The 25,466-nt window shown below is 40.3% G+C and overlaps 1 protein-coding gene across 1 annotated transcript; it reads right to left on the reverse strand.

The window, feature by feature from the left end:
- Positions 1 to 1,423: 1,423 nt before the first annotated feature.
- LOC141085611 (neuronal pentraxin-2-like) lies at positions 1,424 to 23,223 on the reverse strand. Its single transcript, XM_073571138.1, has 5 exons — positions 22,357 to 23,223; positions 18,166 to 18,346; positions 15,384 to 15,631; positions 4,064 to 4,243; positions 1,424 to 3,867 (listed from the first exon to the last, which is right to left on the reverse strand). Exons 1-5 carry the CDS (start codon positions 23,221 to 23,223, stop codon positions 3,658 to 3,660), a joined length of 1,686 nt encoding a protein of 561 aa, XP_073427239.1. The 3' UTR covers positions 1,424 to 3,657.
- Positions 23,224 to 25,466: the final 2,243 nt, after the last annotated feature.

Raw genomic sequence — 25,466 nt, forward strand, 5'->3', positions numbered from 1 at the left:
GTGAAAGCTTTGCTTCCTAGTTCTTTGGAGACGCTGTGCTGAATTGAAGATCCTTGTTGCTACTGGAGATTGTTGCATGCTGTATTTGGGTGTATGCTTTCCTCATTGTCTTATTCCCATTTGGTTGGTGCATTCCTATCCTTCTCTATATTCCTCTCTACCTTTGGTGAGTGTTTGTAAGTTTGTTGCTTTCTGTTATCCCTGTCTGTCTTGCGAGTTGATATAGTAGCATTTCTGCCCAGGCCTCCCGGGGATGAAGAGGGGACAGCTTAGCAAATAACAGGAGAACAGTAAGGCTGGTGGCCCAAACCTCCTTGCCTTTAGAGGTACCTTTAGGAACAGGAATAGTTAGGGCCACAATCCTAGTGATTGTTCAAGGCCCCTTTCCCTAATCATGTGTTGTCACTGCCGGGCAGTTGGTTATAACCAGGCACACGTCTGCAGCTGAGTTGACAGCACTATGGCCGGGGTCACACTTGCAAGTGTGATGCGAGAAACTCGCGCATCAATACCCGGCACTGCTGCTGACACTTGAAACCGGAGTGCGGCTGCATTGTGCCGGGTATTGATGCAAGAGACTTGCATCACACTCGCAAGTGTGACCCTGGCCAACGAGAGGAAAGCTGCTTCAGATGTGTTTGCAATGAGGCAAAGGTCAGTTCGGTTGTACTGCTGTACAGTGGGATCAGAAGAGCAAACTGTCAGTCATTACATGTCTCACATTTGTAATGTCTTCTTTTATTTAAAATACTCTGGAACAAATTCTCAAAGAGATTTATGTCCGGCCCATAGATCTTAACTGATCATTTACATATTACATAAAATGTGGATTTCTCTGGAATAAGACATAGGATCGAAGATATCAAGGTATCATTTTATTCAGCTTCCTATGACCTACGTGTCCATATTGAAGGCTTAGGAAGCTTGATCCTACTGACAGATTCCTTTTAAATACATGAGCTACGTTTAATTGAGCCTCTATGTAATTAAAGGCACAAGACTGTACATAAGGGAACCAGATTTCCACACGACCAGAATGTTTTCATATAGTACAGATATGTGACAATTTCATGAGGCTGACCAGTTAAGGTTTTTTTTTTAATTATTATTTCTAGTTCAAGGTAGATTTTTTTTTTCTGTAGTCATTATTATAAATCTTTAGGACCCCCTTTGCCTCCCAGAAATTAAAAAAGAAAACAAGAGACGGTCAAGTAGATCTTAGTTCTGTGCAAACCAGAGCAATTCTATTGTGACAACATGAGCTACAATTTGCATCATTCCATATTAAGCATGGTGAAACTAGAAAAGTCAACGCTTTTGTCACATTGAGAAAGACACCAAGTTAAAAGTTCTCAGCATATATGATATAAACACAAACATGGCAATACAGGATGCGAAGATGCAGAAGAATTACAATTCACAAATATGTACACATTATACAACTCATGGATTTGATCTTCCACATTCGACACATATAGAAAAACGTTCCAGTTGTACTTGATCTGATATTTATCTTAAAATACATTATATTCTGAAATCACACAAAATACAAGTGATATCACACACCACACACCCACTTAAAAATAAATACATATATATAAAGCAATCGGAAACCATACTAGACATCACGCTATCTTTAAAGGTCAAGTGCAAGCCATGTAAAGAAAATACAACCACAGAAGTCGTGTGGTTAATACTTTTGTATCATTGTGCGAAGCAGATACTTTACTACGAAAATACATCATCAATATATCGGTGCTCATTAGTGATGGGGTAACCATTTAACAGCTTTAAAGACAAATGAATTCCACTCTTCTCTCCTACACATCCATTGTCTCATTTTTTAGGCAGCAAGTTTGCAGTCACTCTATGTGACAGCAGTCTTGTGAATCCTTTCAGTGTATAGTATGCACGCTGTCGGGAATCTCCAGTGCTGATTCTGGGAGCAGGCAATCTTGTGACTGCAAGTGTGTGATGTGCATATTTTGGGCCACATTATGACTAGACTTGTCTGGCCTTGATCAATTCACTAGCATTGAGCGAGGCCGTGCACGTCTAGTCGGCATGTGACTGCATGTATGCAAATGTTATTCTTGATGTCACAAGCCCACCTGATTTTGGAGCCCCCATATTGCATGCTGTGAGGATTCACAAGTCTGTAGTCACATAGTGATTGCAGACTTGTCTCTCAAAGCCAGACAACCCCTTTAAAGCACCCATATGTATTAAACTAACTTTAGCCAAAACCATAGCTGGAAACTGTATATTGGGGGCCTCCCAACATTTGCCTGGCAAAAGATTTCAGAGGAAGCAAAGATCCAGCATATCCGATACTGGACAACCGATCCTGCATAAAGAACACAGGCGCAAAGACTTGCAACTTTAAAAGGAGTCACTTTTAAGGTATGTGCCCACTGTGGGCTCCCTTCATCAAAGCTTTTATGCCAAAGTTCTGGTGTAAAAGCTTTGGAGGGTCTCAAAGTTTTGGCACAACTCAAAGCTGCACTAAAAATTTTGCGACATTTTGGCGCTCTCACGCCATTTAATTGATGGAGCTGGGGTGGAGCAATGCCGCTAGTCAAAATCATGACGAGCGGTGGTATTCTTTACGCCTCAAATCTTACTTCAGCAAGGACAGGAGTAAGATTTGTGCCGAGGTGCCCACCATTTGCTAGATGCTCCGGATTCATCAAGAGGCATCTTTTCTGCTGTTACAGCTTGTTTGCCGCCAATGTCTTCTTTTAAAATTTTATATACTGTATAAGATAATGGCAGCTTTCAAGTTGCTTTTGAAGTCTAAAGTGGTTAAAAGAAGTTACAAAAGATGGACCATCTGCACAACACGACGTTTTGACATGTCAGCGCATGTGTTAATTCTTTTTAGCAGTTTTTCAGGCAGGTTCCAGTGGAAATCTGTCTGAAAAAAATGTTCTGTGCACATACCCTAATGCTGGCCATACATATTATGGCTGTCAGCTGAATACTCATTTTGGTGAGAACTATCTCTCTGAGCACCCTAGGTACACATGAACACTCCGCATGGGTAGGGCATGATTATGTATTGAATGGGCAGAGTGAGTAAACCACTGCGAGGAACATCTGATATTGTTTTGTTCTTTGAGTGATAATCCAGTCAGGCAGGTGAACTCCAACTGTCCGATCTGGTTGCCTTTTGAGGGAAGAGTGAAGAGTTGGAAGTCCCATGAGAGCCCTAAGAACATCTGGTGGGATTTATGAAATGTGTAAGGTCAACCTCATGCAACTTATATCAGGCATAAGTTCAAAATATGCCACATAAATCTCGAAGAAGTCACAAGAAGAGCATTTCTCAGATACTTCCTGAAGACCCTTCAGATTTCAATCTTCAGTGTTTTGAACATAGTGTATAAAAAAAGATTCGACTTTCAATACAAAAATGCGAGTGGATACTATGCAAACTGCATAACATCTACAAAATACATTACTATATTATAAATAATGCATTGGACTAGGATCAAGAATAAATGTACAATAAATGAGTGTCACCAGGTTGTTGAGGAAACAATGGTACACAATGACATCTACTCCATTAGAAGAATAAGTCATTGGGGTATGGAGAAACCGTTCCATGTCTGGGCTCCATATCAGAGCGTGCTGCCTGTGGAGGGACTCATCATGTCATTGGCAAGAGTTGAATGGTAGTTTGGTCACACCACCGTGGAGCTCCAAGGTTGACTCGGTCCACTCTATGACATCACCAGTGGAGTGGGCAGCGCAGGTTGCCAACTTGTAAACCTCACCAGAAGTTAAGACGTGGCTCCACATATCAAAGTCAGAGATTTCTCCTACAAAGGCTTGCGTGGAATCAAATCTTCCTCCCAAGGTGTCCTAATTGTTGGAAAAACAATTCAATCATGATCATCAAATATGAATTACTTTGCACTAAATGAGAAAAATATTTATGGCTGAAAAAAACATGAAAAATAATTTTTTCACATACTCTGCAATTTACAAATTATGTTATATTCCTTACAGACAATTTTGTAATAAATTCTAAAATAATTCAGTTCTTTTTTTTTTTTACCTGTTCTTGTCCCAAAATAAATATTCCGCCGGGTTTTATTGGGTGCCACGGTGCCAAGTTTTCACCATTTCCACGCCTTACGCCATCCAGATATGACTCCCATAATCCATCCCTGGAAGACCAGGTGACGCAGATATGGTGCCATTTAGCATCATTAATGGCTAGTGGGAGAGTCACAGCCTGTATCACAAAAAAAAGTATGTTTATAATGAGCACAGTATAAGTATATAAAAAGTAGTTTTACAAGACTTTGCCACCAGTATGGGAAGATGTAGTCCTAAAAGGAACCTATCACCAGGTTTCTCCCATATAAAGTAGGGCCAGCGCCTGTACGCCCTTGTATACAGCATTCTAGAATTATGTATGTCCCCAATGTGCTCTGCATAGCACAAAAATAGCTTTTATCATACCTAGGGGCATTCTGGTCTTTATCCAGCACTTCCACTCATCTACGATTGACGTCCTCCTTCTTGCTCCGCATGGATGCGTCGTCCACAAATTGTCCCCCATCACGCTCCTGTGCAAGCGCACTTCTCTCGGTCCTGCTGAGGGCAGAGCACAGTACTGTAGTGTGTACTCTCCGGCGCTCTTTGCGCGTCTCCATGCATGTGCATTACAATACTTGGCTCTGCTCTCGGCAGGGCAGAAAGAAGTGCACCTGCACAGGAGCGTGATGGGGGACATTGTGCGGATGACGTAGGATGTATCATCTTCATGAAGCAAGAAGGAGGACGGCGATCACAAGACGAGAGGAGAAGCCGGACCAAGACTAGAGATGGTCCACAAATAGAGAAAACATATATCCGGCACGTTTGTATGATGTATAAAATACCCTTAATTTCGGCACATATATTCTCACATCCATATCGAATATACCACCTTAATCCCATTTAGAACGGGTGCGCAATCCGATATCGAAAAGACAAGGAGTTTCAATGTTGAAAGGAGAAAAAACAGGATGGCACTCACCGTTCACATAAAGTAGATTACTTTATATCACATAAACAAGGCATAGGCACGGGAGCAATGTGCTGAAAGACGGACGACAGCCGTTTCGTGCCCAATGCGCTTCAACAGGTCCTATGCTCAGACTGCAGGCAATAAAAATATAACCACATGTGTGAATAATAACTCCTCCCCTCCACCTGAGCGTGTCTCATGACTCTTTTACCAAAAAAAAATTTTCTATACAGTATATAACACAAAATAAGATAAAAAAACATATTCTTATAGCACCATATCATAATTCAAAGAAATAAAATCTTAACTGTTGAAAGAAATACAGACATGTCTACCTTTTCATTTAAACCAAGCGGACCAGTGGCTTTAGTGCGGAGGATCCATTTGGCTTCCACTTGCAAAAGGCACTTGCCATGATTCCCTCCATGCTGTGGTGCGGAAACTCTTTCCACACCAGCAAAACTCAATGCCTCCGCATTTCCCCCATGGATTTTCCTCATGTGTTCAATGATCCTGGGAACTCCTTTTCCTGTACTGATAGAGTTAAAGTGTTCTCTAAACCTGACATAAAGGGGCCAGATTGTTTTTCCAATATAAAAAAAGCCACATGGGCAGAATAGAACATAAACTACAAAAGCGGTTTTACATGAAATAAATTCAGTAACTTCATGACAAATAGATCCCATCTTGACAGTTTTTCCACTTAATTTAAAAGAACACCAGGAACAATTCTTACATGTATAGTTTCCTACCGGACTACTTGATTCTAACCAATTATTGTGTTTATTCTGATATCTATTCCTTACCAGTAAAGCCCGGAGATTAGTACTCCGTTTACTTGCGAATAACGGACCTCTACTGACCACATCTGACAAATCCCTATCATTTTCCAAGAGATGCCAATTCCATCTAATTACTGTCCTAATATGTTTATCCATAGAATTAAAAGCAAAACAGAAGACAAAACGTTTTTCCTTTTCTTTTTTACTCTGATTATTAGTAATTACTACATTATTAACCCTTTGTACAGCGGAGTCTAGGACGGATTCGGGATAACTTCTCCGTCTGAATCTTCTATATAATTCACCCACTTGTCTTTGAAAGCCCTCATCATGACTATTAAATTTTTTAAGCCTAAGAAATTGACTAAAAGGTAAAGAGTTTTTAACATAATGAGGGTGTGCACTATTATAGTGTAAAAGAGAATTAGTGGCTGATGGTTTACGAAAAATTTCTGTACGTAAAATTCCATTTTCCAATTGTAACTTGTTGCCCACAAACTCTATTTGTGAGCCCACAAACTGAGATGTAAATTTCATGTTCATATGGTTAAGAGAATTCAAAAATTCCGCAAACAAGTCAAATTCTGTTCTAGATCTATCCCATACTACAAAAATGTCGTCCACATAGCGAATAAAAAGCTTTATATGTTTCAAATATGGATTAGTAGTCGCATATACCACCTTCTCTTCTAAAACAGCCAAAAAAAGATTAGCGAGGGTGCAAGCGACGGGAGTACCCATCGCTGTGCCCTCTATTTGACTATACCAGGTATTATCAAACTGAAAGACATTATGGGTAAGAATGAATTTAAGGCCATCGATGATAAAGTTAATGGTCTCTACATCTCTTCCGGAGCTCTGTAACACATGTCTCACAGAATCATCTCCACTTTCATGGGGGATTCTAGTGTATACACTTTCAACATCTATAGATGCCATCTGAAAATTCTCCTGCCAACAAATTTCTTTTACAATCGCAATTAAAACTTTGGAATCTTTAATATAAGAAGGAATTTCTTTCAGAAGGGGGCATAATAACCTATCTGTATACTGGGATAGGGGTTCAGTAAGTGACCCTATCCCAGACACTATGGGACAACCAGGGGGATTGGAATTGGACTTATGTATTTTAGGTATATAATACCAATGGGCCTTCCGTGGATACTCTGGAAATAATTTTCAGCTTTATGTTTGGACAACACATTACTTTCTATCTGTCTTTTCAAAAAAGACAGTAACTCCTCTTTATGTTTGCTAGTAGGATCACTTTTAAGGACAGCATAAGTCAGGGGATCAGATAGTTGTCTATTTGCTTCGGTAACATAACTATCTTTTTTCAATAAGACCACGTTACCCCCTTTATCTGCAGGTCGTACAATTACATCTGACCATCCTTGAATTTCTTTAACAGCCTGTCTTTCATCTGCTGTCAAATTAGCGGTCTGTTTCTGATACTGTATATCTGCGCTTCTAAATCTTTAACCACTCTAGATCCAAACAGATCCACAACATTACCCGGGGATATAGGGGGCATTTACGATGAACTACAACCTCCCTGGAAAGGCTAGTACACATTAGCTATTGATGTATTGAATTTAATCTCTGGATTAATATCCATTAAGACCAAAGCATCATCTCTAATGTCAGCTAAAGAGCCACAGCCTGCCATAAATCCTAGAGGGCCAATGGTACAAGGGATCTCCCCAGGACAAATACTGGTTTGAGAAAAACATTTGAGACAAAAGATTTATGTAAATGGATTTTCCTCAGGGCTTTGAACAGGTCTATTTGAAATTCGACCATATCAAAGTCCCGAGGTACACAAAAACTCAAACCCTTTGACAACACTGCAAAATGTCTATCTTCTAAGACATGATCCGTTAAATTAATAACTGAATCACATGTAGAATTCATCTCTTCTAGGTCTTCCATGACACTTGCTTCCTTTTTCGTTGATTGTCGCTTGGACCTCCTCTTTCCTCTACGGATTCTACGTCTAAAGGGGTTAATGTAGATTCGGAATCACTCCTCGTGTCACCTGAACGTGCAAAATGGGTAGTTTCTTCATTAGCGCTTGAATCCGAATCTGTAGTTACCCATAATGTCTTTCAGTTTGATAATACCTGGTATAGACAAATAGAGGGCACAGCGATGGGTACTACCGTCGCTTGCACCCTCGCTAATCTCTTTTTGGCTGTATTAGAAGAGAAGGTGGTATATGCGACTACTAATCCATATTTGAAACATATAAAGCTTTTTATTCGCTATGTGGACGACATTTTTGTAGTATGGGATGGATCTAGAACAGAATTTGACTTGTTTGTGGAATTTTTGAATTCTCATAACCATATGAACATGAAATTTACATCTCAGTTTGTGGGCTCACAAATAGAGTTTGTGGACATCAAGTTACAATTGGAAAATGGAATTTTACGTACAGAAATTTTTCGTAAACCATCAGCCACTAATTCTCTTTTACACTATGATAGTGCACACCCTCATTATGTTAAAAACTCTTTACCTTTTAGTCAATTTCTTAGGCTTAAAAAATTTAATAGTCATGATGAGGGCATTCAAAGACAAGTGGGTGAATTATATAGAAGATTCAGACGGAGAGGTTATCCCGAATCCGTCCTAGACTCCACTGTACAAAGGGTTAATAATGTAGTAATTACTAATAATCAGAGTAAAAAAGAAAAACGTTTTGTCTTCTGTTTTGCTTTTAATTCTATGGATAAACATATTAGGACAGTAATTAGACGGAATTGGCATTTCTTGGAAAATGATAGGGATTTGTCAGATGTGGTCAGTAGAGGTCCGTTATTCGCAAGTAAACGGAGTACTAATCTCCGGGCTTTACTGGTAAGGAATAGATATCAGAATAAACATAATAATTGGTTAGAATCAAGTAGTCCGGTAGGAAACTATACATGTAAGAATTGTTCCTGGTGTTCTTTTAAATTAAGTGGAAAAACTGTCAAGATGGGATCTATTTGTCATGAAGTTACTGAATTTACTTCATGTAAAACCGCTTTTGTAGTTTATGTTCTATTCTGCCCATGTGGCTTTTTTTTATATTGGAAAAACAATCCGGCCCCTTTATGTCAGGTTTAGAGAACACTTTAACTCTATCAGTACAGGAAAAGGAGTTCCCAGGCTCATTGAACACATGAGGAAAATCCATGGGGGAAATGAGGAGACATTGAGTTTTGCTGGTGTGGAAAGAGTTTCCGCACCACAGCATGGAGGGAATCACGGCAAGTGCCTTTTGCAAGTGGAAGCCAAATGGATCATCCACACTAAAGCCACAGGTCCGCTTGGTTTAAATGAAAAGGTAGACATGTCTGTATTTCTTTCAACAGTTAAGATTTTATTTCTTTGAATTATGATATGGTGCTATAAGAATATGTTTTTTTATCTTATTTTGTGTTATATATAGAAAAAAATTTTTTGGGTAAAAGAGTCATGAGACACGCTCAGGTGGAGGGGAGGAGTTATTATTCACACATGTGGTTAAATTTGTATTGCCTGCAGTCTGAGCATAGGACCTGTTGAAGCGCAATGGGCGCGAAACGGCTGTCGTCCGTCTTTCAGCACATTGCTCCCGTGCCTATGCCTTGTTTATGTGAAATAAAGTAATCTACTTTATGTGAATGGTGAGTGCCATCCTGTTTTTTCTCCTTTCAACATCTAGACTAGAGATGGCCATAGAGCCGATGGGTGCTGCTTATGAATATAATAAAAGCTCTTTTTTGTGTTTTGCACAGCGCAGTGAGGAAATATATACAGTGCTATAAAATGCAGTATATGAGCATGTACAGGTGCTGCCTCTACTTTATATGGTAAAAACCTTTTGACAGGTTCACCTTAAAGGAAATCTGACAGTGAGATCAATTCCCCCAAACCTTATATAATAGGAGCACAGGATTTTGAGATATAACTTCATAGACACCTTTATGTCTATCTGTTGCTGCATTCCAGAGAAATCTATTGATAAGCAAATTATGCATGAAGTGCTCTGGACGTGACAGAGCACTTAACATGCATTTGCTTGCACTTCCAGCAGCAGTCTCTTTAGCTTGGTTGATAATTCACTTCTGATTTCTTTACCTAGAGCCATATGTCACATAGACAGTGAGCTATTAATAAAGCTATAGAGGTTGGTGCTGAGTGGAGAAACATTCTCAGGAGGAAAAGGCTAGTTAAGTGCTATGTCACGTCCAGAGCACTTAACGTCTCATTTTCATATGAATTAAAATGTACATTTCTTTGGAATGCAACAACAGATTGAAGACATAAAGGTGTTGATGGATTTACATTTCAAAGACCTCCATGCCTCTATATGCAGTTTAGGGGGTTGATATTATTGACAAATTTCCTATCATGTTGGTAATCACAGACAGACACTTCTCTATGGGGTAAGGCACTTCATTACCAGTGCTAATATATTCCTTCCTGCAGCTTAGTTGAAATCAGTGCAAATCGATGCAACTTACAAACTGCTGTGACCCTACATTAGCTTAAAGGTATTGTACACCTTTGGGGACTATATATATCTTTTTACTTAAATGCACATTTTGTGTAATTGGAGCTAAAAAAATTTTTTACTGTTGGGTTTCATTAAAAATTTTGCACCATTTGCCTATTTCATGCTCTTTATTGTGTTATTGCTCTTTATTTCACTGCGCATTCAATATTTATGTGGTCTGCGGTCATAAATCAGCAGAGAGTAGCTCAGAAAAAGACAGATAAACAAATTATACACTCTCCATAGGGTTGTCTTATCAACAAATTTTCAATTAATGCATTCTGCAACCAGCAATGGACAGTGCAATACAGACGCTATAAAAAGCAAATAGGTAAAATTTGTAATAAAACCCAATTGCAAAGCTAATATTTAGCCCAAAATACATGGATTTAAGCATAAATAAAATTTGTTTAGAAAGGGGACCTAATAGTTTAACAGAAATCTCCCTATTGCTTCAATAAGTCATTATAGAGAAATTTCCTTATGTGTTTTTACTAAGAAAATTACCACTTATAGTAAAAAACTATTAGAGGAAGAAACTACCTTAACATTAATTTTAATTCTAAAGGGAATGTGCTACCCGTTTTTCACAATATAAGCAAAAGCCGCCATCATTAACTACTCTTGTACCACAGTAATTTATTTTTTATTATTCATTGCTTATATAGCGCTATCATTTTCCACAGCGTATTACAGACATTATCATCACTGTCGTGGCTCACAATCTAAGTATGTCTTCGGAGCGTGGGAGGAAATCCACGCAAACACGGGGAGAACATACAAACGCCTTGCTGATGTTGTCCTTGGTGGGATTTGAACCCAGGACCCCATTGCTGCTAAGCAACAGTGCTAACCACTGAGACACCTTGCTAATGCAGTCCATCTCCCGTTCTGTACGCCAATCAGAGTAGACTAGTCCGATACGCATCGCTGGTCTGTGGTCTGTCCCCCCTCTATCGGCAGAATCACTGTCCTGAGTTGATTGATGTGGATGATGCATCCTAGAGTAGTGATGAGCGAGCGTGCTCGGCACAGCACGTTACTCAAATGAGCATTAGTGTGCTGCGGAATGCTCGTTATTTGGCCGAGCATCAGAGGTGCATTGCTCGAGTCCTTGTCCCTCATGTTTCGTGGCTTTTAGACAGCCAATCAACATGTGTGGATTGCCTGCCAAACACAGAACTGTGGTTGGCTGGCCACATAGCGTCATTGGGTATCTCAGACCCGGGTCCCCGATGCTTGGCAAACTGACCTCTGAGGATAAAATGAATATTCACTGCTTCCCCTGCCCATCTCTCGGTGCTGTGAGATGGGCAGGGGAAGCAGTGAATATTCATAAAGCATTTACATCCACTTAAGCGGCAGATACGTTATTTAAAAACAAATAAACACACACAAGTCCATTATTTATAAAAACCCTCCCCAACAATTCCCCTCATTTACCCAATTATTAGAAAGTAAAGGTCCTGCGCAGGTCTGACATAGCCCAACGGCATCACGATCACCGCCCTGATGTCAACATCATTATACCTCGTTCACAGAATGAAGCGTGATATGCTGCAGCAGCCGCTGCTGGTTCTCACGCTGAGGGTAGAGGGAGAGATGGCAGCTGTGACCGTCGGTGATGTCAGAAAGGTTAACGCCAGTTACAGACGCTGTGTAACAGCATGGGATCTTACTGACATCACTGCCAGACACACAGACACTGCTGGCTATTGCGAAATGCTGCAAGAGCCGGCAGTGTGTGCTGGTGTGACAGCCCATTCTGTGGACATGGGCTAAATTCACTAGAATTTTAGACGGGGCTCGTCGTGGGACATCAATGTTAATTACAGTGGATCCATTGAACTACAGCAGACCAGCATGGGATTTTTTGGGGGAAATAAATTGGTGAAAGAGGGTGTCTTTTTTTGTTAAAATTATGGAATTTTCTGTGTGTGTTCATTGATTTCTACTTACAGGGCTATTAATGGGGGTGTCTGACTAACACCTCTTCATTACCAATCCCAGGGCTTGATGTCAGCCCCGGCTGCTTAAATCAACCCCTAATCTCAATACTCTGATTGCCACAGCACCAGTGCAATTGGGAAGAGCTGAGACAGAGCACCACAATTGGCGCATCCATCTATCTATCTATCTATCTATCTATCTATCTATCTATCCATCCCTCTATTTATCTCTTTACCTAAGCCATTTTTGCTATACAATTGCTTAAACTTAAGGTTACCAGAGTTCACAGCCACCAGCAACTGTGAGACCCTGAAACCTTAAGGGAGACTTTAAGATTACTGTAGTTCAAAGCTGTTGGTACACCTGGAGGCTGTGAACTAAGGTTACCAGAGTTCACAGCCTTCAGCTGTTTTAGTGACTGCAAATTCCAGTAACGTTAAAGTTTTCTTTAAAGACTTCCTAAAGGTTACTGGGCTTCACAGTCGCTGGGTGATGCAGAGCGCAGTATGGCAGTCTATGTGACCTGGTGGAATTGCTGTAGTACGTTGGACTGCCTGTCTGTGCTCTGCATGCCACCGCAGCAGAACAGTCTGGAAGTCCAACATACTAAAGTGATTCTGCCAGCTTACGCGGACTGCTGATCATAGTGCTTCGTGAGACCCAGGAGGTTTGAACTGATCAAACAAGATTCCACTTTTTGATCCAATTACAAATAGTTACGACACATCAATGACATTTAGAAAGTTGTCGAGTGAAGCCAAGGTGTACACCAACAGTTTACTAGAAGATGACTGCTTGGCATGGATTATAACGACAACAGTTACCAGAATTGCATCAACTAAGACTCCAGTTGGTGGACATCATGACGTAACATGAGGTTACATTAGTTCACAGCTGGCCGGTCTCGCTGAGCAAGTGTTTGGCAATGGCAGCTACAAAAACGTATGCAGCATCTTAACGGTGCTTCATATGCTTCAGGCAACTTAGGACATTGCAGGATCATTGTACTAGTTCAGAACTGCATAGGATTTGGTTTTATTTTAATATGTGGGAGTACAAGGGCACTTATCAGGGAGTGTTTTTTGTGTCTGTTTTTTCCTTTTTCTTACTAGCAATGTGGGTGTCTGACAGACACCTCTATACCTCTCCATTAGTAACCCCAGGGGTAATGCCAGTTGTGATTTTTGGCAAATCACTGCTGTCATCAACCCCAGATCCCATTACCCCGATTGCCACTGCACCAGGGCAATTGGGAAGAGCTGACACAGGAAGTTAGAATTGGGGCATCTAATGTGATGTGCCAGTTCTGTGGCAGCTGCAGGCTTGTATTTTTAGGCTGGGAAAGAGCCAATAACCATGGACCTTACCAGCCTGATAATATCAGCCCGCAGCTGTCTGCTTTGCCTTAGCTGGTTATTAAAAATAAGGGGGACCCCACATCATTTTTTTAAATTATTTATTTACTGATTGCTAAAAAATGACAAGGAAATACGGTGAGACATGGTGTGTTTTTTTAATTTTTTTAATTTTGCCTTTTATACAAGTCATTTTACAAGGGAGAATGTTTCCTAAGCTTTTTTTCCTGTAAAATCCATTTCTGTTTTGTATGTTTTATTGTCAGTGTGTTAAAGTGGTGTAAAATTCTAACATTGTTCCCAGTAGTGATCTTGGTAATACTAAGGAAATCCTGAAAACATGACCTGTTGGTGGCTCTTAAGGACTGGAGTTGAGGAACACTATACTAAGGGCAGAGCAAAGTTCTATAATGTGCATGCATCGGTGCCAACTTCACTTCCAGTTGATAGATGCCAGCACATTACAGGTCTCTGCTCTGCCCTTAGCAGGACAGAGAAAAGTGAGACTGCACAGGCGCAAGATTTTGAACGATCTGTGAATGACATAAGACACATCATCCACATCAATCAAAGCAGGAGCATGGAGTTTCTGCAGATAGAGGAAAGTTGCTGAAAGACCCGGTCTGCAGGGCTCAAAGGACAGGATTCTATTGATGCAAAAAATTCTTCATTTATTAAAGAAACAATTGGAATTTAAAAGAGTCCACAACGCATTTCAACGGAATAGATCCGTCTTCCTCAGGTTACATTATCATAATGGTGGCATCAAATTTTTGCATCAATAGAATCCTGTCCTTTGCGCCCTGCAGACCGGGTCTTTCAGCAACTTTCCTATAATTGTTCCTCTTTTGAGGCACCCGGCTGGAGCAGCATCGGATCCCCATCTGCATACCAATACCCACGCATAGCTGGCGCTCCTACAGACAGTCCCATCTGACGTTTCTGCAGATAGAGGAGGCACAGACCAGCACTGCCCATTGGACAATACAGTGCTGAATAGCATATGGCACGGGAGACCATAGAAAAGAATTTTTGGCATATTCAAGGGGGGGATTAGTAGTGACTTATATTCAGGTTGATGGACAGGGGTAATAAAGCAGTTAAAGGGGGTAAATTAGTTTATATTGGGAAAACCTGGTGACAGGTTCCCTTATAGGGCTCATTCAGAAGTCCAATTTTTGCACACAAGTGCTATCGATGGTTTTCAAGGATCAAAATCGACAATGCAAGATGACATCCAAGTGCAGTCTGATTTTCACGGACTGTCAGAATCGTGAAAGTGGCAAACATTTTTTTTTATTTCTCTGCATATGAGAAAATAGGATGACACTAGAGAGTCTGATCAGAATAATCGATCCATTTTTCTCATATGTGGAAAAATCTAACGTCTGAATGAGCCCCTAGTTAGCGACGGTTTTCTAAAGGCTCCAAGCCTCTTTGCAGGTTATCAGAGTTTCCACTCACTGGACAGACACTATACAACCCACAAGCTACCACATCATTAAAACCAATTCAATATAGTAATAAAATGTTGCTTTTAAGTTATTGAAAAATCTAAAATGCAAATTAAAATCATAATATTAACTTTTCTTCAATGTTGGCTCAAGTCTCTTTGCCCTTCAATTAAAAAAATTCAGTTTTTAGAATTACATTTCGTAAGTCAGTTTTAAAGACAAAGGTTCAAAATGCAATAAAACCCAGACAATTAAACATCATAAATATAATAGATGTATGCAATCAATTACCTTGTCATTAATAAGCAATTCCATGGGGTTGTTTCCCCACTCGATCAGCACTATTTCATTGGCTTGGCCTGGGACAGAATATGAAAAAGGTGTGCCAACTCCCGGGGACGAGGTGGACTTCAACCACAAGCAGATGGTAAATGCGAAAATCTCATGGTAGAGAGTCCTTTTCACCTTAGCATACATATAATTTGTTCTGAGAGGGAAACTGACTCTGAAATCATTTGACTGTTTCTCCGTTTTATGTCCTATTGGAAGGTGATAAGAAATGAGGAAGAATGAGTGTGCCATTTCGACTTAAATAAACAAGATAGTCAAACATCGAGGTCAATAAAGCCCTTGCTTAATATTTGCTTAACATGTATAAAACTCATCCTATAGTTAATGATTAAGTTTATGAGACGTATGACAAGCAGTATGTAGAATGTCAATATATGGCTTTCTGTAACCAATAAGCTGCGCTCAGACCACGTCAGAGAGCTAGGGGCTAACCTGCAGGTTATAATAATAATAATAATAATAATAATAATAATCTTTATTAATAGTGTTATAATGCTGTCCATACTGAAAGTATGGCTACCGGGAGCAAACAAACTTTATTCCTTCCAGGAGCCGCCGGCTTTCAGTTATAGGAGCTCAGTACATAATGAGTGGCAGCCATAAACACTTTGATTGACAGCTGCCTCTGCAGTGGGTCTGTGCTGAGCTTGCTGTCAATCAGTGTCAAGGCCTGCTCACAGCTGCCACTCCCTATGTACTGAGCGTTGACTGTAGCCCCATCGGGCACACCTCTATGACTGAAAGCCGGCTGCTCCCAGAAGGGATAAAGTTCATTTTCTCCTCTCTTCACTTTCAGTAAGGTGATCGGACCGCATTGTAACACTATTAACCTGTTGATTAAAATGTGTATGTTAATAGCATTTGGGGACATGACAGATTACTTTTAACTGTTTTTTTGCTAAATTTTTGAGCAAAAAGTTGGACATTTCTCAAAATGTGGCAAAAGTTTTGTAAAAAGTTGTGTCGTGTGTGGTATCACTAAGGAGGAACTGTAGAAGATTTGTGATAAATTTTGCAACTTTTTGAAAAGTTGCAAATGATAAATTAGAAGAAACTTCTGAAAACCCGAAACCTCATCCACAGTGGTGAACAGGAGAACACATGTAAAATAAACTTAATAAAGGTACAAAGGGAAAGGTGAATGTGCAACAAAAAAGGCACAAAACACCAAAATCTCGACAAATCAAAAGTGCAAATGCAATAAAAAAATCAAATCCTACGGCTTTGTCAGGGGAACATCTGAATCCCGTTTTTATGGGATTCAAGTGGAAGGCCAAGATAATAATAGTCAGGTGTGAATCCAGCCTTACAGTGCACATTAAAGTGTGGAAATGTAATTTTATTTTGCTTCTTCAGCACATTCTTATATTGTAAGGTAATATTCCTACCCAAGAAGTTGTGAGGATGTGATACCCCAGGTACATTATCAAGTTTTTATCTTCAGGATTGTTGTCTGTTTAGCTTCAAATACTCCAATTTGTACAAAGAAAATAATTTACATAACGTAACATTTTCCAAGAACCTAGAATCTAGAGTAGGTATTTTGGAGGTGACCCATTATATTCAGGATTTGTTAGAAATAATTGTGGTTTAAATGGGAAAATATTGTTTACTGATATCTGCATCCATGTATAACCCATCAATATTTGTCCAGGAAAAACTCATTTAATTTTTCCCTCAATTTCAGTGCAGCATAATGAATTTCAATGGTGAAGCAGGGAGCCGTCAGCTCCATGAGCAGCAGGAGCAATGAAGACACTAGATCTCGTCTGCTGCTCGGAGCCACAGTCTACACACCCTGGAGACCAGAACGGCTAATCATGGAACCGGGCTACATTTGTATTTTTTTATTGTGTGAGCACATTTCTCTGCAAGCGGAGTAAAGCCTTGCAGCGCTGGAGTCCTGGGTTCGAATCCCACCAAGGACAACATCTGCAAGGAGTTTGCATGTTCTCCCCGTGTTTGCGTGGGTTTCCTATGGGTACTCTGGTTTCCTGCCACATTCCAAAGACATACTGATAGGGAATTTAGATTGTGAGCCCCATCGGGGACAGTGATGATAATGTGTGCAAACTGTAAAGTGCTGCGGAATATGTTAGCGCTATATAAAAATAAAGATTATTATTAATAAAGGCACCATACTGTATTGGGGGGCACTCTGGGAGCACTGCTACTGTATTGTGGGTTGCAGTGGTGATTCCATAGTGTATTGGGGCTGCTGTTGGGGCATCATATCGTTTTAGGTACTACACTGTGGTCAGCATACTGTATTGGGGCATTGTGATGACATTAATATGTTCTGGGTGCACTTGGAACATCATAATGTGTGAGAGGAATGTACTATGGTGGTATTATAGGGCACTATATTTAGAGAATTCTCTATGGGGATATCATACTCCGTTTGGTGACATTTTGTGGTGCATACTGTGAGGTGGGGCATAGTGGAATTATCAGACTGCATCAGTAGACATCCTACTGTGCAGATGCAATGAATGGGCCATTGAACTAGGAGGAGACACTATGGGGTATCGGTAGGGGCTCATAGTGACTCCACCAAAATAATAGGTTTTTTTGGCTGGAGCAGTGTGGGTTCGACCCACTTGAGTCTTATGCTATGGGGCACTATGATTTCTATGTACACCCATGCAATTTATGATCTTTGAGATTTTTATTGTCCTATATTTAATCAGATTAAACTGTCTTGATTTGGAGTAAATCTTACCTTTTTCGCTTCCATGTAGAACATTGTCCATCTTGTGTCTTACGCTGTCTTCATGATCATGGTCTTTCTCATTGTGCTCTGTTGTGTTATGACTTTCATGAAGTTGATGCTCCAAGACACTGATCTTCTTTTGGAGGGTGTCTCTTAAAGATGTCGAAAAGAGACTGGAGTTTCTGGTCCTCTGTTAAAAAGAAGAGATAGCAGATGACAGCTTACTTCTGCCAGTGGACATTTAATTAAAGATGGGTGGTTATTTTTTAAGATAGGACTTGTAATTCACCTTCAGGATGTGCTGGTGATGAAAATGACAGAAGCCGGATCCACCATTCCTTTTATTGACGGTGAAATCCAAATTCACCAGGATCATGGTTCCTGATATCCCTGTCTGATCACCAGGTAATATATGATAGTATAAAAGCCATATAAATTGTGCCCAGGTATCTGAGTGGCACTCTAATACTGATTCTAATATCCCCCCTTAAAGGTTTTTCAATTGGATTGGAGACTGTTGGATCTCCTTTTAAGTTCACTGATGAAACCAATTTTAAGCATAGATAATAGGTAGCGCAAAGGAAGTGTTCTCATCGAGTCCCTGGTGGCTTAGGGGACCCCTCTGTCACATGAAATGACAACAGTATTAAAAATAACACACAGTCAGTGGGGGTCTCTGTTATAGATTTTACATTGGGAATATTGCATATATTGTAGGCCGTGTATATCTGTGCAGTCCGGTGAAGATCCAGGTCCTGAGATCCCCACTGATCGCTAAAAGATCTCTTAAAGTGCACAGCCTATGACTCTCTATTGAGTCAGTACTCTGCTCTTGCTGAGTTCTCAGACAGGAGCTGAATCCTGATCTGGGAAGGGAACTTCTAACAGGTCTTTCAAGCAGCCATGAGGGTCTCGGGATCCTGATCCTCACAGACCTAAACAGAATTAAAGGGCCTAAAACATAATAAAAAATTTAACGTTGTTTTCTTCCATTGCTCCAAGGTCTGAAGTTGAGGAAATCACTTTAGGATTACTTCTTTTAGAATTGCATCCAAACCTGACAATCCAATCATTATTAGTGTATGTGTAATTACAGTATGTGGAATAACAATTGGTGGATGTCTTCTCCCTAATTAATTTACTAAACCAAAAATGTGGTGCTCTAATGTAAACCCCAATATTCCACGTGCCCCCTGATATATGCTACATGAAATCAGTACTGGGAGGACAAGTATATTCATAAGTCAATTTGTGAATCATCACAGGATTTATTAATGTTATTTAACACATTGAGCTTATAAAAATCCTCTCCATCTATTAATTTTTACCAAAATTTCTTCAAGTGAGTTGCACCACCTAGGAAATACCTGATGAGGTGATGATGGTAAAGAAGAAATACTTTAGCTTGAAGGCCATTTCTAACATTCCAGCTTAAAGCTGATATGCCACAAGATTTCACAATCCAAACTGTAATACATTAATAAATAGATCTCTTAGACCTTATGGTGCTGGTGCTTTTACTTTAAAAATCTATTAATATTTTAATGGCTTTCAAATTAGTGCATCTTCAGCGTAGTTGCAAAGTGATGGTTTTAATTAAACAGGGCAATATAGGAAATTATTATGTTTTAAAAGGGCTTTCCAAGACTAGAGGCCACCATACACATTACATGGGTGAGTCAGCCATACGATGCTTCAGCTGATTGTTCTGCAAACAGTCATTTCGTTAGTCTCTCCCATACACAGGAGCAGTCGTTCAGCCAAGTGCTGCTGAAAAAAGTCACCATCAAATATCTCTACTGGGGGCTTATCTCCAGGAGAACAACACGATTGTCAGTCCAACATCGGACATGACCAAACGATATATTGCCCCTACATTCAAACTGTCAGCGCCTCCATTCACATTAGCATGTTGGCTAAACTCATGAACATAGACAGGTGTGGCCCGCATTAGTCTAATGTGCATGGGTGACTTACGATATTGAGCTGGTCTTACACAACAGATTAATGTCGGCCAAACCAGCACAAAGGAGTGTCTATGGGAACCTTCTGACTGTCTCTGACCGATTATGGTGGGGAGAAAGAAGGATCCAGGATATTAAATCTCAATGCCAAATCTTTTTGTTTCTAGGGGAAACAAACTATTCTCGAAATGAGCCAGAACTTAAGTTCACATCTTTTCCACTTTTATCAAGAGTTTTAGACACTTTTTTTTTTTATCTCTATAGACACTTTTATAAAAGTCAGGTGTTGCTAAGTGGGTTTTTAAAATACACTAGATTTATTAAAGGTGTCCTCAGGACTTTTTAGGGTTAAAAAGTTGTCCACTAATAGGTGGTAAAAACCTAGACTACACATAAGATTTATCACCCAGCATGATCCACTGTGATAAATTTAGTGCATTTTAAGACTGTCTAGTCCAAGCTTAGGTTGTCTAACTTTTACCCAGGAATAGTAAATCTCTCCCAGAAGCTTAATGCCAAGAGAGTGGAAAGGAAGTTTCTTGGTATCAATGCAGCTAAACTCAGTTCTTTCCTTAGGAATTTCCTGTTCTTTTTTCTGAAATTGTATTTTTAGCGCTTGGTATTCCAAGATTTATATTTTACGCAATTTAATAACATAGACTAATGTCTGCTATTTGCACAGATAAAATCGCCTGCACCTTGGTATACAGTTCTTTCGGAAAAGGGCTTGTTGTGGATTAACAGCTGTGAACTTGGCTTAAACAAAAGGCATGAGAGGTCACAAGAGATTTCTTTGTCTGGACATAAGGATGGAAAATTGCAAACTTTTTTTGTACTCCTAAAGAACTGATTGAAAGCTAGCAAGTAGAAGAAAAGCTGACAAAAAAAACCTTTTGCAGTTTTAGTTCAATCCTAGACAATAACACTTTTATAAACACAGAAGACAAGCCTATCTATCCAAGAAATTCCATTTATTATCAGGCCATATGCCAGGTTTATCAAGCCCCTCATCACTTTTTTTTAACATTTTTCAGTGTATGCAGCCTTGAGGAATATGGTAGCACGACTCCTAGTGAAAAGGATTATTATTTTTCTGTGGTTTTAAATCAAACGTGGTTAGACCTACCATGTATAAGACATCATGAAGAACTAACAGGACAAGTAATACATTACTGTTTGATTTGGCTTTATCTATATTAACCCCTGAATGACAGCCAATATGTCTTTTTACTGCCCTGAGATATAAGAGAATATCATCCCCACACAGGTAACAATCCAGCAGCTGTCGGCTGTCCACTATAGCTGACAACTTGCTGTATCACATTCAATCAGTGTTGGCACCATCCATATCTGTTTAACCCCTTAGTTGCTGCTGTCAAAAGTGACTTCATCGGAAAAATGGTTAATAGATTGTGGGGGCTTCCGCTTTAATCTAATTGACACACCGAGATTATGAATGTGTGGTCCTGAAGTTTGCCATAGCAGTTCATGGCCAAATAGCGGTCTTAGAGTCTCCCGGATATAGTGGTCAGTTCAGAAGTTACCGACATTTATGTGGTAAACAAACATTTTTTCATTCCTGCTATACCACTTTGCATTAATTCCTGAAAATCAACTGAAGGGTTAATAAACTACCTGACAGAAGTTTTCAATATGTCAGGGGGTGCTGTTTTTAAAATGGTATCACTTTTTGGGGTTTTCCAATATATAGCACCCCCAAAGTCACTTCAAACCTGGATAGGTCCCTCAAAAAATAAATTTTGTAACTTTCCTTGAAAAAATGAAAAATTACTGCTACATTTTTAAACCTCCTAAAAGCCTAACAAAATAAATTAGCATTTTAAAAATGGTGCTGATGTGAGGCAGACATGTGGGAGATGTTATTTATTAATGTTTTTCTGTGGTATGACTATCTGGATTAAACAGATAATCATTCAAAGTTGGAAAACTGCAATTTTTTTACATTTTTGTCAAGTTTCTCATATTTTTTTAAAAATAAACACAAAACATATCAACCTAAATTTACTATTATCATAAATTATAATGTGCCACGAAAAAACAAACTCAAAATCAATGGGATTTGTTGAAGCGTTCCAGAGTTATCACCACATAAAGTGATATTGGTCAGAATTTTAAAAATTGGCTACGTCACTAAGGGGTTAAAAACAAATACTAAGCAACTTTAGGAATCATGCGTTAGGATTAAAAATATGTAAGCAAAATCTAGATATGCTACCTGTAAATGATCCAGTCTGTCCTTCAGTGATTCCAGCATTCTCTCCATTTGAGGAGCACCTGGTGAGGTCACTTCTGGGGGATCCTCCATCGTATTTGGTGGAGAACTCGATTTGCGATAATTAGAGACATGAGCGGGCTGTTCCCGGTAAGCCCGATGGTTGACATGATGATAATCATGATCTCTGACATGTCCATGTACATCATCAATACCATGAGGATGCTCTCTGTCGTAGCTATGTACTTGCTCATGTCCATGATCCCTCTCATGTCCATAGTCTCTTTCGTGCCCCTCTTCCCATTCATGTCCATGTTCTATTTTGTGTCCATGTTCTCTCTCTTTGCCATGCTCCCATTCATGCCCATGTTCTCTGTCATGCCCTTCTTCCCACTCATGACCATGTTCCCTTTTATGACCATTTTCTCTTTCATGTCCATGTCCACTTTCATGTCCATTTGGGCTTTCATGCCCATGAGCACTTTCTTGTCCAAATTTTTCATTATATCCATGTTCTCTTTCTTGTTCATGTTCAGAAGAATGACCATAGCCTTCTTCATGTCCTCTATTATGATGGTAGCCTTCACAACGACTAAGTTTCACAGTTAGCTCTCTGATAGTTTCTCTCTGATCTAGGATTGTTTCCTTCTGATGAACAACTGTCTCACGAAGATGTAGAATGGTTTCCTTTGCTTCTTCTTGCATGCCCACAAAGTGTCCTCCACCACTTGGACTATGACGCTGCATGTTTGGCTGGCAGTCCATATCTAAAGGCATTGGGGTGCAAACAAATTTTGGAAGAGTATATTCCCCCATGCAAATTTTTACCAGGAAAGCATAAAGTAGAACTAAAAGTGAGAAAAGCTTCATTTTGTCTAAGGAATATACCAGTTTTTGGAGAAGGTGAAAGTATAGTACTTTCTGACTGGCTTTCTGTCTTCCTGTGCTTCAATTGTCCTTCTTAGGAGAGAAATGACATTCAGAGGATTTTAAAATCTGATTTGCTGCATTTCTAATGCCACCTCCCTCTGTAATGATCAAATCCTCTTCAGTGGTTAGTCAACTCCTCTCTTGTTCTAGCAACTTGGTCTGCAAATGGCATTAGGAAGAAGGCTAATATCCTTAAATCCCTGGGTGGCCCAACCTCCATCCTAGGTGTCCTACATGCAACCAGAGCAGATCAAAGACTTACTCAGGAGGACTTTAAGGAGATAATGCCCTGATAAACTATTTGTGCCCTGAAACAACTTCTATAAATCCAGGAAATAAAAATTAGATTCTATGAAGTCAATTCAACATATTTTTTCTTAATTTTAGCATCATAATAAATTATTCTCTGAACACTAAAATCTGAACACTAAAAAATTCTGTAACTGCTAATGTAAGGAGGAGGCGGGGACTCTCTGGATTATGGGGCTGAAACGATGGTTGGCTGCTATGAACTGTGCGTGCAGCTGCTGTAAAGACTGAACTATTTTAACCTTGAACTTTACCCATTTTAACCCTGGACTGTCCCCTGTTAAAAGAAGCGCACCGGTGTGTTAATGGGCCCGGAATCTAGTAAAAGGAGGGAGGGGAAGAAGCTGTACAGGAAGACCCGAGGAGCGAGCCGGGTAAGGACTATGTGGACTAGTGTTAAGTGGCCATCGGGCCAGAATGTTTGTTCTGGAAGAGTCCCAGGAGCCATGGGACCAGGGTCAGTCAGACCCACTTTAAGAGAAACTCAAACTCTTTTGATGTTTCAACTCAGCAGAGCCAAGGTCACGTTTGACCCATCGGGTGGCACCAAATAAAGACTGTGTTGGTTTTATGTTCACATAAATTGTTTTATGTTCACAGGAGCCATCAAAGTCGGGGACGACCATATTTTAGGAGGGAGGAGTGTAAGGAGGTGGCGGGGACCCTCATGTGCCTCCTCTCTCCTATCTACCAAGCACATGTGTCACATGTGGCACCCTAATGGCTCAATAATGTTTTATACTGTTATGTCACATATTAATGTGTAATGTTTTATCGATGTAATGTGCTGTGTTTGTTATGCCTGTTCTTATACTGTGCATACTGTAATATGCTGTGCTTGTTATGCACAAGCTTAGGGATAGAAAGTTAACATAGGGTTAAACTGTTGGGAGGAGTTCAGCAGAGAGGCTGTGCAGCAGGCTTACAGAAAAGGATTTCTTTCACTTGGAGCAGAGCCCAGGCAGGCTTACCCAGGGCAAGATGCTCTCCACGTCCAGGAAGAGAGGGTGCCCTGGTTGGGGGGACACAAGCTGCCACAGACTGTCGGACAGAGTGTACGGGCCCTGGTACTGTGGGAACGTCTCCAGAAGGACTGTTGCGGCTCTCAAATCTGGATGGGAGCCATTGATGTTAAGCAACCTCCCAAAGTTGCAGGGACAGAGAAGGAAGCATTGTGTTGTTTGCAGTAAAGTTTTCCCATTGAAACAGAACTGTGGCTTGTGGTGGTTCTTGAGTGCTCATGCCCTGCAACCTGAGTGACTGTGTGCTGGAGGTAATTGACTGGACCGCATCACTGGAACTTCACTTGTCTTAACATGTGCAAGGGGCCAGAGTGCTCACTGACTGTTGTTTGCTGGACTAGGCCCTGACTACTACCCCGTGCCCCCTTGTTACAATAACATTAACAAACTTTACTCAAAAGAAAGAAGGGAGAAGTACAAGAATTATATGTCATGGTTAGGACATGGTTAATGTCCTGTTCTCACAGGGTTAACTTTTGCCGGCCTCTCTTTGGATCTGGGAGGGGTATTTATACTCACTCCAGACTAGCATTCTCTGTTAGCTATACTGTTATTCTGGCTGTGTGTCTGACCCACCCCCCTGGAGTGTGTGCACTGCATTGCTTGTTTGATTCCCGTGTATGACCCGGCCTGTCCCCTCACTCTGAACTCCGTCTCACGTTTTAGGTACTATTGCCTTCTCTGGTTCTGACCTCCTGGCTTGGCTATTGTTACTCCGCTACCGTTTGCCCCTATTGTACCGTCTATTGCCCGTTCTGGTTTTCTGATCTATTGCTACGTCCTGATTATCCGCTCTGTCTAACCCTTTGGTACTGTCCTGCTATCTCGTGCATTGACCCCGGCTTGATCTGG

Source organism: Dendrobates tinctorius, unplaced genomic scaffold (assembly GCF_039654945.1).
Source record: "Dendrobates tinctorius isolate UK_male_01 unplaced genomic scaffold, ASM3965494v1 ptg000028l, whole genome shotgun sequence".
NCBI classification, from domain to species: Eukaryota; Metazoa; Chordata; class Amphibia; order Anura; family Dendrobatidae; genus Dendrobates; species Dendrobates tinctorius.

Excerpts from the sequence above, each read along its gene's own strand:
- LOC141085611 (XM_073571138.1), bottom strand. The coding sequence starts at position 23,223 with ATGAAGCTTTTCTCACTTTTAGTTCTACTTTATGCTTTCCTGGTAAAA. Across the intron at positions 15,632-18,165 it reads TCTACATGGAAGCGAAAAAG|GACATAAAACGGAGAAACAG; the intron begins GTAAGATTTACT and ends ACCTTCCAATAG. Across the intron at positions 3,868-4,063 it reads TTATTTTGGGACAAGAACAG|GACACCTTGGGAGGAAGATT; the intron begins GTAAAAAAAAAA and ends TCCAACAATTAG.